Here is a 15,938-nt window from a genome sequence, read left to right as displayed (position 1 = left end):
AATATCAATAAAGAGACTGAAGTTTAAAAAGAACGAACCAGGAGTTCCTGTCACAGCGCAGTGGTTAACGAATCCGACTAGGAACCATGAGGTTGCAGGTTCGATCCCTGGCCTCGCTCAGTGGGTTAAGGATCCAGCATTGCCATGAGCTGTGATGTAGGTCACAGATGTGGCTCAAATCTGGTGCTGCTGTGGCTGTGGTGTAGGCTGGCAGCTCCGATGAAACCCCTAGCCTGGGAACCTCCATATGCCGCTGGTGCAACCCTAGAAAAGAGAGGAAGACAAACAAAGAAACAAACAAACAAATAAATAGAAAGAACCAAATGGCAATTCTAGAATTGAAAAATACAATAAGTGAAATGAAAAGATCACTAGTGGGGCTTGACAGTAGATTTGAGCTGACAGAAGAGAGAACAGATGTACCTGAATGTGAAATTAATAAAGACTATCCAGTATCAAGAACAGAAAGAAAAAGAGTCAAGAAAAATGAACAGAACCTCAGAGGCCCATATAACACATGAAGTGGACCAACATACACCTACTACGAGCACAAGATGAGAATGTGCAGAAACAATATTTGAATCAAGAGCTGCCATCTTCCTAAATTGATGAAAACTACTAATGTACATGTCCAAAAGCTCAACAAACCTCAAACAGAATAAGCGCACGACTCTGGAAAACCAAACATGAAGTTGGAAGCAGCCATAGAGAAAGGACTCGCACCCAGGGGAAGACCCTGTAAGATGAACGGCTGACCGCACTGCTTCCGTGGAGGCCAGAGGGCAATGGGGTGGCAGAGTCACAGTGCTGAAAAGGAAAGAACGTCAACCAAGAATTCCTGCAAGATTTCTGTATTGGCAAAACTATCCTTCAAAACCAAGGATGAACACACTTGTGGTTGCCGGGGGAGGGGGGGGACTAGGCGTTTGGGGTTAACAGATGCAGACTGTTGCCTTTGGAGTGGATGAGCAATGAGCTCCTGTGCACAGCACTGGGAACTATGTCGACGCACGTGTGATGGAGCGTGATAACGCGAGAAAAAAGAGTGTATACTCGTATGTGTGACTGGGTCACCGAGCTGTGCAGCAGAAAGTTGACAGAACCCTGGAAACCAGCTATGACGGAAAAAATTAAAATCATGAAAATTAAAAAAAAAAAGAAACAAGGATGAAATTAAGACATTCCAAGATAAAAACGGGGCCATCTGTTGCTCTTCGGTCTACCTTACAGGAAATGATAACGGTCAGTCTCCAGAAGGACAGGAAGGGACGCCAGATACTAATTAACCACCCAGGGAAACAAAGGGCCATCAGGGGACTCAGCTGGGTACTTGAGAAGGACAGTATGATTACATGCTCATCCCTTCTCTTGGACTTTTAAAGAAGGGGCCAAAAAATCATTATGAGATGGCGTTGTCGGACTTCTATCTGGATGTAACACACATGACAGCACGAAGGAGTGAGGACAGAACGAAGCAAAGCCGTGACACAAGCTGGTGACTCCAGGCGGAGGAAGAAGCGACGAGGGCCGGCAATAAGCTTAAACGGGAAGGATAAGGCGACACAACTCCATCAACAGAATTCTCTTGGCTCCTTTAAGGGACATAAAGTCATGTAAGGCAGTGAGTCCCACCCTGGGCTATTCCTGGGTTGATAAGACTGATAGGCAACGTACCGCCAAACCAACACAAAGCGGGAGAGGACTCGGGTCTACCCTGGAGTACGCGTCCTGTCTTTTACGGGAACTGAGTTAGGGCTCATCTGAAGTAGGTGCTGATAAAGACATACGCCGTGCTTCCTCAAGCAACCACCAAGAAAACAGACGCGAACAGGGACGGCATGTGAAACGACCCTCGAACGAGTCCACCCTCGCTTCCCACGTGGCTCCTCCTCTCTCAGCTCCGGCAAGACTGGCACTTCGGACGAGAGCCAGGGGGCAGAGGAGGACGGCACGCGCTCGCCAGGCTGGGGCGGAGGGGCTGCGCCCCCGGCCCCCCGCCCGGCCACTCACCCATCTTCTTGATGTACCAGTTCTTTCCTCCTTGAGACCCGTTCCAGTAGAGGGCGCCCACCGAGCTCACCAAGGCCATGACCAGCAGGAGGCCGAACAGCACCAGGATCTGCACGTTGGTCACTTTCTCCACGTTGGATCTCTTGAGAGGCGCTTTGGTGGAGTTCTGCACGAGAGCATTCACAGTCGGTGAGGGTCACACGACCAACGTGGAGGCCAGGAGGAGGCACGAGGACCCACCTCGACAAATCAAAAGCCTCTTTGTTTGTTTGTTTTGCCAAATAGCCCGAGAAATTTAAAAGCATGCTACGCTCCTAGGCAATAGCTAATTTTAAACAAGGAACCCAGAAGACACCCTCTACCACTGTACGAGGGTACATTTCAACACTACAGGGGCCAACCATCCGTCTGAACAAGTACGTTTAGCATAAAATGAGCGACTTCCCTGATCTTAGAACACAACAGGTTCTAAGTCATTACAGCCCAGCTTAAAAGAAATTAGGGTGTGGCCAATTCAAGAGAAACTTCGAGATTCTACATCATAAAAATCTAGAATCTTCAAAGGAATGACACAGCTCTCTACCTCACACACGAAGAGATTTTTTGAAGCCCAATAGCTCAAAATTTGAGGCAAAGAAAAAGACATATACAAACACATACACGTCAAAGAGGCAAAAGAGCACGGCAGGTGTGAAAATAAATGGATGGATAAAGAGTTCGTTTGGAAAACAGTGGACAAGAAACAAGCAAGAGAAGTCCAGAAAGCTCTAGGGGCCAGAAGACATCTGGACGGAGTCCTAAACCATGGACAGATGTGGACAGGACATTAAAAGCAGAAAGACAGCCTAGCCATCTGTAAATGCTCACAGCCTGCTTTCTCACTGCCAGTGGGAACCCAGCCCAGCTAGAGAAGAAGCCAGTGTGGGGAGCAATTCAGAAAGCCAGATGCAAGGAAAATCCGGAGCCATGGCCCCTCGGCAGCGGAAAAGCCAACACAACTGTTCACTTGGGACAGTCCTTCACCCGAGGTCATTTTCACTAAAAACATTTCTGAAGGCAGTTGTGGTGGCCAGCATAACGCTCCTGCCCAAAGCTGTTCTGGTCCTTGTCCCTGGACGAACGAATATGTTACTTTAACTTGAATTATCCAAATAGGCCCAATTTCATCACACGGTCCTTTAATAATAAAATCACAGGAGGGATCCTTTCCCAGCATGGTAGGGAGGAGATGCGGGGCTGAGATGCTGAAAACAGAGGCAGTGCACCTCGGACCAAGGAATTCGGGGAGCCTCTAGAAGGCTGGAAAGGGCAAGGAAGAGATTTTCCTCTAGAGCTTCCTAGAATGTTCTAGAAAGGAAGGCTGCCCGGCTGACCTCATGATGCGGGCGAGACGCACATCAGACCTCAGACCAACAGAAGTGCAGCCTAAGAGCTTCGTGGTGTTTTAAGCCCCTGCGTCTGTACCACCGACCACGGCAGCAGCTAACACAGTGACACAGGCGACGACAATCCCGTTCCTGGAGGTGGCCAGAGCCCGGACCGGATCGGAAGCCGCAGGTGGAGACGGTGCGGCCCAGCCCTGAGGTCTCCGTCCGTGAGCGTCAAGCCCTGACCCGCTACAGGCTACACGGAGCCCCAAGATCAGGTGCCCCAAAGGCCCGCAGAACACTGAAGGGCCATAAAAACAGGGCTGTGAGCCGAGCCTGAGTCACCGCTCTGCTTCACTGTCCCCCGTCTGTGTGATCACTCACGGGGCCAGGATGGAGATGCCTCTGAAAATAAGAAAGTCTCCATGTGAAAACAACACGGAGATGAAAATGAGAGACAACCCATTCTGACAGTCCACAGAGAAGCCCACACCACAAGGCCACTGAAACTTATCCGAACTCTAACACCAAGCCCCAGAGTGCTACCTCATGGCTCTCGGGAGGCAGGGGGGGCGGGGAGGCAGGCACTTGGGATGCTGGTGATTTCGCAGTATCTAAACAAGTATCTAGGAGGTCCTGCCATGGAGCAGCGGAAATGAATCCAACTAGGAACCGTGAGGTTTCGGGTTTGATCCCTGGCCTCGCTCAGTGGGCTAAGGATCTGGCATGGCCGCGAGCTGTGGTGTAAGTTGCAGATATGGCTGGGATCCTGCATGGCTGTGGCTGTGGTGTAGGCCAGCAGCCGTAGCTCCGATTCGACCCCTAGCCTGGGAACCTCCATATGCCACGGGGTGTGGCCCTAAAAAGCAAAATAAACAAACAAACAAATAATAAATTAAAAATTGTTGCAATTCTCTCTTAAAATTTTTTTAAAATGAAAAAATAATAAAAGCAATAAAACAAACAAGTATCTAAACACTGCAGCATCTACAGCTATCTGCTGGGCACGGCCACGTTTCCTGCTGCGTGGACTCCTCCGCCCTTCACTGCACTTCTCCAACTCACTTGCCCCTTACAGCCTTTAAGAAACATTCCTCTGGAACCAAATGGAATCGATTGGTGAAGGCCAACTTGTCACTGAAATAGCATCTCAAGGCTGACACGGACGGCACCACCTCAGCATCACAGCAAGAGCCAGAAGACCAGTCTCCAGACTCCCGACCCTGACATTTTATTTTATTTCATTTTTTCTGTCTTTTCCGGGCTGCACTAGCAGCGCATGGAAATTCCCGGGCTAGGGGTCAAATGTGAGCTGCCGCTGCCAGCCTAGGTCACAGCCACAGCAACGTGGGATCCAAGCCACATCTGCGACATACACCACAGCACACAGCAAGGCCAGGATCCTGAACCACTGAGCCATGCCGGGAACTCCCCTATCCTAAGCTTTGAAAAACTCAAGATAATCTTATCATTTTTAATAAGCATTCACGGAGGCACAAGCAGGAAAATAATTGACAATAAATGCTATTTCTCTGACTCCATGAGTTTAGTGACTTCTGATCTTTCTTTCCCAGTGGCTGAATCTCAGCCAGGCAACAGGTCAAGACAAGCGATGTTTCAGCCAGCACCAGAGCAACGACCCCAAACTTCAGGCTTCACCCCACCCCCTTGGGGAAGCCAACTCCGACCTACTCCCCCACCCCCTCGGGGAAGCCAACTCCGACCTACTCCCCCACCCCCTCAGCATTTTGCTTCACAGTGAGAAGCCTCAAAGGCCAAATTCCTACCAGCACTCTAAGTTCTTCCACAAATTCCTTAGAAAAAACTGCTACTTTTGAGTGAGGAAGTTCTCAGCAGAAATAGGCCAAAAAGTCAGATTTCAGAAAAGCGTACATCTGATCTAAACACTTTACATGTTCGATCCCCTTCTAAGAAAGCAGCCGGCAGAGCACTAGGTAACATGGCCCCAGGAGCCAGGCTTCCTGGGTTTGCATCCCGGCTCTCTCTCTCCCTGGGTGTGTGACGGTGGTACCTTAGAGAGATTCTGGCCTCAGTGACCTCATCCGGAAAATGGGAACAATACTGTCTTTCCCACAGAGCCCTTGTGAGGAGTCTGCGAAGTCAGTCCTGCAAATTTCTTTGATCAGTGCTCAGGGCACTGTTGGCTGTCATTACCGGGATAACGTCTCTTTCCCATTCAATCAGCCACAGAAATACGAGACACTGAAACACTTCTCCGTGTAAACTACCCTCCACATGAAACGACAGGACTTCGTAGAAGGCATCCAGGGGAGGGTTTAAAAAACAAGAGAGGAGAAGAAGCCCTAAAGCAAGTGTGTTTCCGCTCTGGGGTCAAGCAGCCCAAGAACAGGGGAAAAATGGTATTTCACAAACAGGACGGCTTCCAGCTATGCACGCTCTATTATATTCCTTTTAAAAGCTCATTATTTCTACTTGTTGTTTTAGCCCTAAAGGCACAGCGAGTCTGGCACAGGTGTTTGTGGGGCTTTCCGTTCTTTTCTACTGGAGCGGGCAACACGTAAGAAGCCCGGCAACGAGGTTTCTCACATGTAGGTGCAAGGAAGGTACCCGGCACACTCAAAGGATGCACCTTGCTCCCGGAAGGGAGAATGGAGTTATTTCTAAGTGTCACTTCGTTTATTTCTTACACGTTTGCTACATAGCTGTAACACTAACACACCATCTAGAGAAATCAGTATTGCACCCTGAAAAAAGCACACCCAGGGTACAAGGAGTCTTCCAGAGTGGTTACATCTGTAAAATGCACGGTCTGAAAAATTAGCCTTGGGGCCCTGCTCAAACCTGAGCGCGTAAGTCGTGATCGGTCTACCTTTACGGTAAAAGCAGACGTGATCTGTGGGCAGTGGGGCTCCAGGTGTTAGGCAGTGGCTGGGGGCGCCAGGCTGGGGAAGTGCAGGGTCACCCTTGGAGCTGAGCAGCAGAGCCCTGAACTAGCCAGCCACGTGGTCTTTGAATACAGCTCAGAACCGATACACTGTTTCCAGTCGTATTGAAGTAGAGTTGATTTACCGGTTCATTTCTGCTGGAGAGCAAAGGGATCCAGTTATACACGTGTCCTTTTTCACATTCTTTTCCATTACGGTGCATCCCTGGGTGTGGAAGAGAGTCCCCTGTGCGATACTTGTTAGAACGGGTTTGGGGTTTTTTTGCGTGTGTATTTGTTTTTTAATTAAAATCTAGTTGATTTATAATGCTGTGCCCATTTCTACCACACGGCAAAGTGACTCAGTCATACAAATACATGCATTCTTTTTTTACGTTATCTTCCATCACCATCGGTCCCAGGAGATCAAGAGAGTTCCCCGTGCTGCACAGTAGTACAGTAGGACCTTACTGTCTCTCCCTTCTGAATGGGATCGTTTGCACCTGCCAACCCCAAGCTCCCCGTCCATCCCCTCCCCTCCTCCTCTCGCTGTTTATCCATCGTACGTGTACCAGTCTGCATACTAATCCCACCCAGGAGCTGCCTCTCAGCGCTCACCAACCCCCTCCTCACGCACACAGCAACCATCCTGCCACACCTAGCGCCCACCCTCCAGGACCGCAAGGTCCCTCTGTCCTCACCCAGCTGAGGACGCGCTCTCCCTGGCGTTCCCCAGCAGAGGGGGCTCCACAGAAGTGCCTCCTTGAGAAGATGATAAACGTGGGCTCGGGACCCTGTGACATTACGCCTCTGTATTTTTTTTTTCTTTTTTTGCCTTTTTTTTTTTTTTTTTTTTTGCCCTTTCTAGGGCCACACCTGCAGCATATGGAGGTTCCCAGGCTAGGGGTTCAATCGGAGCTGTGGCCACCGGCCTACACCACAGCCACAGCAACACAGGATCCAAGCCACATCTGCAACCTACACCACAGCAACGCGGGATCCGAGCTGCATCTGCAACCTACACCACAGCTCACGGCAACACAGGATCCTTAACTCCCTAAGCAAGGCCAGGGATCGAACCCGCAACCTCATGGTTCCTAGTCGGATTCATTAACCACTGGGCCACGACAGGAACTCTCACACTACTGATCTAATGCCGGTGAAACACCCACTTGTCAAATCCAAGCCATTTGGTGACACTGCCTTCCGCCCCTTCCCTGGACAAGGCCACCACCCCTCCCCTCCCCCTCACTCCCTGAAGACTGGAGCCACTCACTGGCTCTGGCAGCCGCTGGCACCTGGCCTTGGTCCCATCCTCATCCTTCACTCCTCCGACACCCCTCCTTCAGCTGCCTGCTGCGGGGTTCAGGCCGGGTCTCTCCGCTCCATACGCCCTCCGCCCCGAAAGTCGCAGCCAGGCCCCTGTGCGCTGAGGCCTGTCCCTCAGCTGGTCCAACACCGTCCTCACCCTCAGTCAGTCTCTCAGGGCCCTTCTAAGCCTCCCCTGCCTTCCCCATCTCCACTGCATTATCCCACTGGTGCGGGCGCTGGGGTCCCTCGTTTCATTGGTTCTAATAAAGAGCTAACTCTCTCCTCCTCCACTTGACCTCACAGAGGGACCAACACGGTAACATCCCTTCTCCCGCTCGATGTGTCAAACGTACTTCTTAGAACCTGGCCCACTGAAACCACCAAAGCCTTCCACGTGGACCCCCAGCCCTCGGTAACGACACTCAGGACACAGCCGTCTCTGCACCCTGATTCCCCACCACTCCTCAGCCTGCCTGGCCCCCAGGGGGGGGAGGCTGGGCCCTTCGCTGCAGCCACACAGCCCGGCACAAGCGGGGGCGCACGTTTAAATCAAGGAATAATGCCCAATATGTGCTGGAGAATTTGCACAAATGGGCAGACAGGCCGAAAAGCCAATGCTCACTAGTAGCAACCACTGGCAAAATACGACGTCAAGTGACACCAAAGAAATGACACGGAGGGACACAGGTCTATGCCGGATTCCGAAGTCGTTGGGCAAAAAATGTCCTCAGGGAAATGTGGGCTATACATTCACAAACAGTATTTTTTTTTTCAATGTATCGGGAGAGAGAACAAAATCATTTGAGGACATTTCTCTCTTTGGTATGTGACACAAAGACTAAACATGAGTTCAAAAATAACTGATGTTCAACTGTCTAGGATGCCGTGGAGTAGACAATTTCCTATAGAAATGCTAATGAACGGGGTAAGGAGGAGAAGTAAAGGCAGAAACAGAGAAGTTAGAACAAACCCCCCCTGGAGTCTGAGGATAAGATAGACAAGGACTGACTGTCCCACTAAATCCAGACAACAAAGTCTGTTGAAATTGCAGGCAAGAGATAAATACCTGATACAGTAACAGATCCAGGAGAAACTACCTAAGAACCCAAATAAAGGCCGTGTCTTTCCAAATTTAGGGTCACAAATAAAACATGAGCTTCCTACATGCGCTATCTGCATTTTGCACCCTCTACTCTATAAACACAAAGGGGGAAAAAAAAAAAAAACTAAAATCAGCATTGTTTTTCAGCACAGAAATGTTTTACCTGCATGAGTTTGGTGTCGTGTCCAGTATAGACAACTATGCCAAAGACCCACTGAGTATTTCTAAGCTGTGTACCTCTTAATAAGATCTGGTCAGGCCCAAGGGCAACAGGGCTAAAAATAAGAAACAACATGGATATTTAATGAGCGGTAGAAAATCAGCATGAGCTTTCCCCTTAATCATAAACCCACAATACATCCAACGCATCCTTCAGTCACATCTGAACAATTTCACGGGGACACGGGGACCATAATAGGTTACCATTGGCTTCATCTACCCTCAAGAGACCCTCCCACACACAGAAGAAGGCTTATCTCATCCATTCATCAACACGGGAAAAGGGATTTCCTATAAAACATGAAAAGGGAGTTGTGTCTCCTATAACTGTTACGAAACTCAACACCCAAAAAAGGAGATGGCTAAGATGACCAGGCTATTTGTCTGGGAAACCCAGTTTATTTCACAGACTATGTAAAAAAAATACAGCAACAATATCAAGTTTGTCAAAGACGGCTTCATGATATAACAGAAAAGCCTGAGTGATCATGCGGAAATTCAAAACGGGAGCCTTCAGAATTGGCCTGTATCCTGCACGAAACCAAGAGGGCAGGCACACTTAGAGCTGACAGAGTTATTCTGGGCTGATTCCCTTGATCAGGCATCTTCCCTTCGAGTCTGTTCAAAATATAAAGGTGGGAGCATGCAGATGAAAGATGAGCGGGAGAGAGGAAACTGCGCCCCAACATAACAACAAAAAAATGATCCAAACAATAAAGCAAACAATGAAACAAATGCCAAGAGGACAAAAACCACAGAAAACAGACAACAGGGCAGCAAATGGTCTAAAGGAGAGGTAACTGTTCCTTTTATTTAACTTTCTAAAAACAGAGACTACATAGAAAAAAGCAAAGAAAAAAAAAAAGACATTTCTCTAACAAATGTCTAGCTTCTACACACTTCAGACACCTCTCTCCTGCTTTTCTGGTCAATTCTCTGCAGCCAAAACCAATGACTCTCCTCCCTGGCAGAGAATACACCCAGAACGAGCAAGCCAGCTCTGCGAGCCTCCCTTCAGACCCTTGCGATGTTTTCTTGCCAAAAACCAGGTCTTGCCTGAAGCTTAAGGGAAGGTTTCAACTGATTAAAGTGGAGTTTCAAGTAAAGCTCAGTGTCTGCCCCCAAGCTAACCAACTGGAAAAGATGAGGAAACCAGAGCACAGACTGACACTTTCAAACGCTCCCGTCATTCTTAGCCGCACTGGAGAGAAACACTCAAAACCCAGTAAGAGGAAGCGATACCTTTTCCCATCCAAGTTCAAGTTTCCGGTGAAGTCGTAGAGGTGGCGGTTGGGCCCTTCGCACTCGACGGTCCCAGACAACCTCCTCAGCGCCTCCCTCGTCTGCATGTCGGCTGTGTGACTCAAGCCCTGAAAGTCCAACCCAGAGAGGAGACTCAACACCATCTTCCAGGCTTCACCTTCTACTCATCGAAAGGAAGTAACAGATCAGCTAATTGAGGGAGAAGCGGGGTGGGGCTGGGGGGGGGGGCCCTCCAGCCATCGGCCCCGCAGGAAGGACTTCACAGGCAGCTCTGGCCTCCGGACCTAAGGCAAAGGGTTCGAGAGAATTCAGTGGAGCAGAAAGACGACCGCGGCGCCGACACATCCAGGCCCGAGTCACAGGGAACATTCCCAACACCTCACGGAAAGCTCCCTCCGCGGGCTGCACCCTAACCCGGCTGTCGACGCAGAGCAAGAGAACCCCTGACACAGCGTGACATTGAGCACCCTGTGTTAAAGAAAAAAACTGTCCGGAGGCCCCGCTGTGGCTCAGCAGAAACGAATCTGACTAGCATCTGTGAGGATGCAGGTGCGATCCCTGGCCTCGCTTAGTGGGTTAAGGATCCGGCGCTGCCACGAGCTGCGGCACAGGCCACAGATGCGGCTCGGATCTGGCGTGGCTGTGGGGTCAGCCGGCAGCGACGGCTCTGATTCAACCCCTAGCCTGGGAACGTCCACATGCTGCAGGAGCAGCCCTAAAGGGACAAAAAAAGGAAAAAACACAAAAACTATCTGCACCAAATATTGAAGGCAGAGGGAAAGATACGTGGACAGACCATCAGATTCAACTTGGTACAGCAGAACACGGAAGGACCAAAAAGCATTAGCTGTAGACGTTAAATGGTTATCCTATGAAAGACGATTCTTCCCTCCAGAATGAAAACGCATGGGAAAAGGAGCTTTATTTAAGGCATGGACACTTGGGATCTAACATACTGAATTTAAGTACTAAATACCAAAATTTGGATCCAAAGTCTACTCTCTAGAATCGGACTCTCCGTGAAAAGTGTCAGGGGAGGTGCCTCTCCACCACACACAGCCCTGTCCCCCTGCGCACGGTGGATGGCTCCCCGACGGGCACGGAGCCCAGCAGGACCTAGGTCAGGGCGTGGTGCCCTGGGCGACCCGCGTTTTCAAGCTCCCAAGGCTCTCGCTTCCTGAGCAAAGGCACGCTCTTCCCGCGGAATCCGTCAGGGTCAGGGCGGCACCTCCTGAGCCAGCCTATTTCTTCCTCCCGCAGAAGCGCCGACGTGTCCACGTGGGCAGCACCTTTGGCATCCGGACTCGCAGAGATGCAGGTCATAAAGCGCAAATTTACCTGACGTATCTTAAGGTTCGTCTCTCCGTCTAGATTGGCCGTTTCGACGTAACACATTGCCTGGGGTTCGCTGAGGAGAGAGAAGAACAGGCCACGATGGGTAAGGTGCCCCCAGCCCCTCACAGCGCAGAAAGCCTCCGCTACGCAGTGTCTGCCAATCGGCCCTTCCAAGCGGTGTCGTCAACCACCACCGCGGAGGAGGATCGGTCAGACAGACAGACAGACACTCCTGCGACGGCTCAGCACCAAGACCAGGCTGTCTGTCCAACAACCCGCACGGGCCCCGCCCAACAGCAGCCTGGCCCCGAGTGGACAGAAATGATGGGGACGAACGGGAAGGGACGTGATGGGACACACAGGACGCTCCGGCCGAGGCCTGCCTGACTGGTGGGCTCGGGTGACCGGGGCAAGTCAGAGGCTGCTGTGTCCTTGAGCGGAAGGGCCGCCCAGGCCAGGCCAGCACACACGCTGCTGGAGAAGATCACGGCCAGAGGCGCTGGCCAGCCTTTCCTGCCTGCAATTTCTACTATGTCAACAGGCAACTTTTTCGCCAAATCGCCTACCTGTAAGGACAGAAAACTGACAGGATCAACATAAGCCTGGCAGGTGCGACCAGCCTATATCTGTGGCGCTCAGGACCAGGTGGCTCAGCTGGGGTTACGAGAACGGGCTCCCGGACCCCCGGCTGCTTAGGATCGCCCAGCACGGTCCTTGCAGGCCACGCAGGCAAGGGCCACGCGGGCTCAGCCAACTGTCCAGTCTCTCTGAGTCTCTGGCTTCTCGTGCACAAAGTACGGATGCCAAGGGCTGTTAGGGAGATGAAGTGGGATAACGTGCTCGGCACAAAACCCTAGAAAACATGCCATCAGCTCAGACAACCCGTATTCAAACCAGGCTCTCTGAGGCTCACAAGCAAAACGCACACCCGCTATCAAGGGACCACGTCCCACCATGTCTGAGAGCTTCTCTGTGACGGACCCGCGGTGACAGACGTGAATCCTGCCCCACGTGGACGGTGCTTTTCCCCCCCTCGAGAGTCCTGGGGCTCCGGTCTGAAACCTCAAGCAGAAAATGCAGGCTAAGGCTTCCTATCTGACAAAATGAGTGTTTAAACCCCATCCAAGAAGGTCTGTTTGCACCGGAACCAAATGCAGCCAGGCCAGGATCTACGTTCCCAGGAGCGCATCTTACAGGAAGGCTTGGGCTCCTCCAGCTTTGAGCTCAAACAGAAGGTCATCCTTCGAGCGCTTCTGGCTCCCCTTCTCCTTATGTGTCACCCAAGGTAAAGGCAAGGGCTGCATTGTCCACCAGGTGTGCTTCCCAGTGATAATACCTCTGTAGCGTCAAATTACCCAGAAATGACGGCAGCGATGCTTGGACAGAAAGGGGCCAGGGTGGACCATCTCTGAGTCGTGTATGCTAAGAAATTCCCATGGTTCTGAACCGCTAGTAAAGGGAGACCCTGGATTCTGTAGCGGAAGCTGCTGGCTGGACCCGTCAGAACCAGGCCTGAAGTTTCAAACGCACCAGGACCAAGCTACTGTACACTGCTCTAGAACGTTCCTTACCAATGGGGAACAGCCCTAGAGAGCCACAAGATGAAAATGCATCGATAAACAGAAAAAAAGTTCAGAAACGAAGCACAAAGGAATGACCACGAGAACAAAAACTCAGGGTCCAGGCAGGAAAATGCAAAGACGAGCAAAGGAAGAAGCGGCTGGGGACTCGGAGGGCGGGGGGGAGGAGGCTGGAGGGTCTGCCGGCACCGGGTCACACTCCATCGCCAGCCACACGGATGCCCGGGCGCACTTCTGACCTTGAGGACAGCAGGACCACGTCCGCCGGAAGATACTGCCCGTTGACAACCTTGACGATGTCTCCCACGGCCACCTAGACGCCGGGACGAGGACAGAAAGGGGAGAGAGACAAGAGCACAAGGTGATAAAGGTGGTTAGACTCCAGAGAAAAAAATTAGTGCAGATGGAGCTCCCGTTGTGGCGCAGCACAAACAAATCCAACTAGGAACCATGAGGTGGCGGGTTCGGTCCCCGGCCTCGCTCCGTGGGTTAAGGATCTAGCATTGCCGGGAGCTGGGGTGCAGGTCGCAGACATGGCTTGGATCCTGAATTGCTGTGGCTGTGGGTGTAGGCCGGCAGCTGTAGCTCCAAATCAACCCCTGGCCTGGGAACCTCCATATGCCACAGATGTAGCCTTAAAAAAAAAAAGCACACACAAAAAATTACTATATATAACAATGCCATGAAGCTGGGAAGGCAGAGAAGCTCAAACTCTGATCCTCAATGAGAATCAGAGGAAAATCTTCAATACAGACCAAGGGTCATAGGGCTTTTTTGCAAAGATGATGAACAAAGAAGAAAGACGTGAGGCGGGAAAAAGACAAGTCAGAACAGCTACCGGGGTGTTGCTTTCTCACGGTTATTCTTCCACGTACAAACACAGGCATGTCCCTCCACTACCGTGCAGGGGCTGAGCCGTTAAGCTCACGGCTCCAGAGCCACCTAGATACCTGGGTCAAATCCCCCGTGGGAAGCCCTTCTGGGTGCATGTAACCCTGCACGGCTCATGCCAACTCCCGTACCTCACTCCCCCATCTGTACCGTGAGGTCGACAGCACACAGACCCCTGGCTCATGGTGAGGGTCAGCTGACCAAACACGTGGAAAGCTCCTCTGCTTTACCGCTGGGGAAACTGAGACGGGAGGGGACACACGTGATCATGGCCACGGCACCAGCGAGGGCTGGAAGCGGGACTCAAAGCCAGGCCATCGGGCTGGATCTGATTAAAAGGTAACACTAAATGCACCCCTACGTAGTCTATCTGAAAGGTCCCCTGGAAACAGACCACAGCAATCAGATCTGTGTGGTCTCAGGAAAGTGCCAGAAAAAGCCACCGCCCAAGTCAGAGGCCACCTTGGGAAACAGACCTCACTGGACAGAAGACCCCCAGCCAAATTAAGAGTTCATCTGCAGAACATGAGCCCGTGGCCGAGGGTCTTTGGGGCCTTTAAACAACATTGCAGATGCACCTGCTGGTGAGAACATGGGCTTTCAAGCCAGGCAGGCCCAGGCTCGGACCCAAGCTTCACAGATACTCTGGGAGCCTGGCCGACTCTCTGAGCTCCCGCGGCCTCACTCATAAAATGGGAGATGCCAACGCTGAGCTCAAGGGGGTGATGCAATGAGCAGGGAAGGGTCTGAGGAACCTGGGAGGAAGCAGGTGCATGGAAGTGTAAGCCTCCAGCGCCACTGAATGGGGACCAAGAATGTGAAGGCCAGGATGGCAGAGTTCCCTGACGGCCCAAGAAGGAAGGCTGTATCTGGTGCACAATTTTAAGACTTGAGAAGTGTACCCCTACGGACCCTGTGGGGTCTTCACACCACAGACCCCTGCCCCATATCCTCTGCTGCAGCTCCCCTCTGAAGCACCCAGATACTAGTGTCTGAGGCCCATCTCCTGAGCTGCTTTACAGATGCTGAAACCCCGACCCAATGGAAGACTAGCCATCAACTAGCCGATGGCCATGAGCACAGAGCCCCAGATCTACTGGTGCCTGAAGGCAGATAACGGGAACCCCTGTGACCTCGCCCTGCGACCTCACCATCAACCCATCAGGGAACTGTGCACAAGCCAACCACATACCCTGGGACGCCCCTTCCTTCCTTGGCCTTTAACATGCTCTGCTGACGGGGAACTCTATCCAGTCTCCTCGGATAGACCACGATGCACAATAAGAAAAGGAATATGCATGTACAGGTAGGACTGGGTCCCTTTGCCGTACCGTAGAAATTGGCACAACATTGTAAACCAACTATATTCCTATTAAAAAAAAATTTTAAGAAATAATATACAAATGCTTTGCTGAAAGCCTTCAGGAAGTTCTGGTGTTTGGAGAACTAGCTGCCTGGACTCCTTGCTTGGCACCTGCAATAAAGGCCCTTTTCTTTGCCACAACCCGGCGACAGGAGGTGGGGGCTTTGCTGCACGTGGGGCAGGAGGACCCAGGGTTGGTTCAGTAACAGAAGAGCATGGGACTTGTGATTTCCTGTTCTAACCCAAGTTACTATGCTCTTAGAAATCAAGAATGGTGAAAACTACTAGACTTTACAAGCTAGGATAACGGCCCTGGGGCCGATATTTCTTTTTTCTTTTTTTTTTTTTTTCATTAGGAAAAAGGAACGTTGCCAAAAGCGGTCCTGTGAGTGTTCTGACTTGCTCATCAAAGCGTGTGCGCGAGTCTAAGGAATCGGCCTGAACATCAAGAAGGGCGGGAAACGATACACTCGAGCCTCGGTCCACTCGACACGCAAGGCCAACTGAGAGGCCAGAGAAAGACATACAATGAGAGTGGGTTCCCTAGGAAAGTCAAAAAAGAGGAGCCACAGGGCGATGTCGACACGCCTCC

At 51.3% G+C, this 15,938-nt stretch overlaps 1 protein-coding gene across 1 annotated transcript in view; it reads right to left on the bottom strand.

Annotated features, from left to right (window-relative positions):
* Positions 1–15,938, bottom strand: part of ATP8A2 (ATPase phospholipid transporting 8A2) — a 437,578-nt gene that overhangs the window by 390,399 nt on the left and 31,241 nt on the right. Inside the window, exons 6-10 of the mRNA XM_047756120.1 lie at positions 13,332–13,405; positions 11,516–11,585; positions 10,157–10,284; positions 8,859–8,970; positions 2,011–2,176 (exon numbers count right to left, since the gene is read on the bottom strand). Coding sequence (XP_047612076.1) covers positions 2,011–2,176; positions 8,859–8,970; positions 10,157–10,284; positions 11,516–11,585; positions 13,332–13,405 — 550 coding nt within the window. The remainder of the gene's footprint in view (positions 1–2,010; positions 2,177–8,858; positions 8,971–10,156; positions 10,285–11,515; positions 11,586–13,331; positions 13,406–15,938) is intronic.

The sequence above is a fragment of the Phacochoerus africanus genome, chromosome 13 (assembly GCF_016906955.1).
Source record: "Phacochoerus africanus isolate WHEZ1 chromosome 13, ROS_Pafr_v1, whole genome shotgun sequence".
Taxonomy (NCBI): domain Eukaryota; kingdom Metazoa; phylum Chordata; class Mammalia; order Artiodactyla; family Suidae; genus Phacochoerus; species Phacochoerus africanus.
Note: the sequence above shows the minus strand (reverse complement) of the source record. Positions and strands in the feature narration are given on the sequence as shown.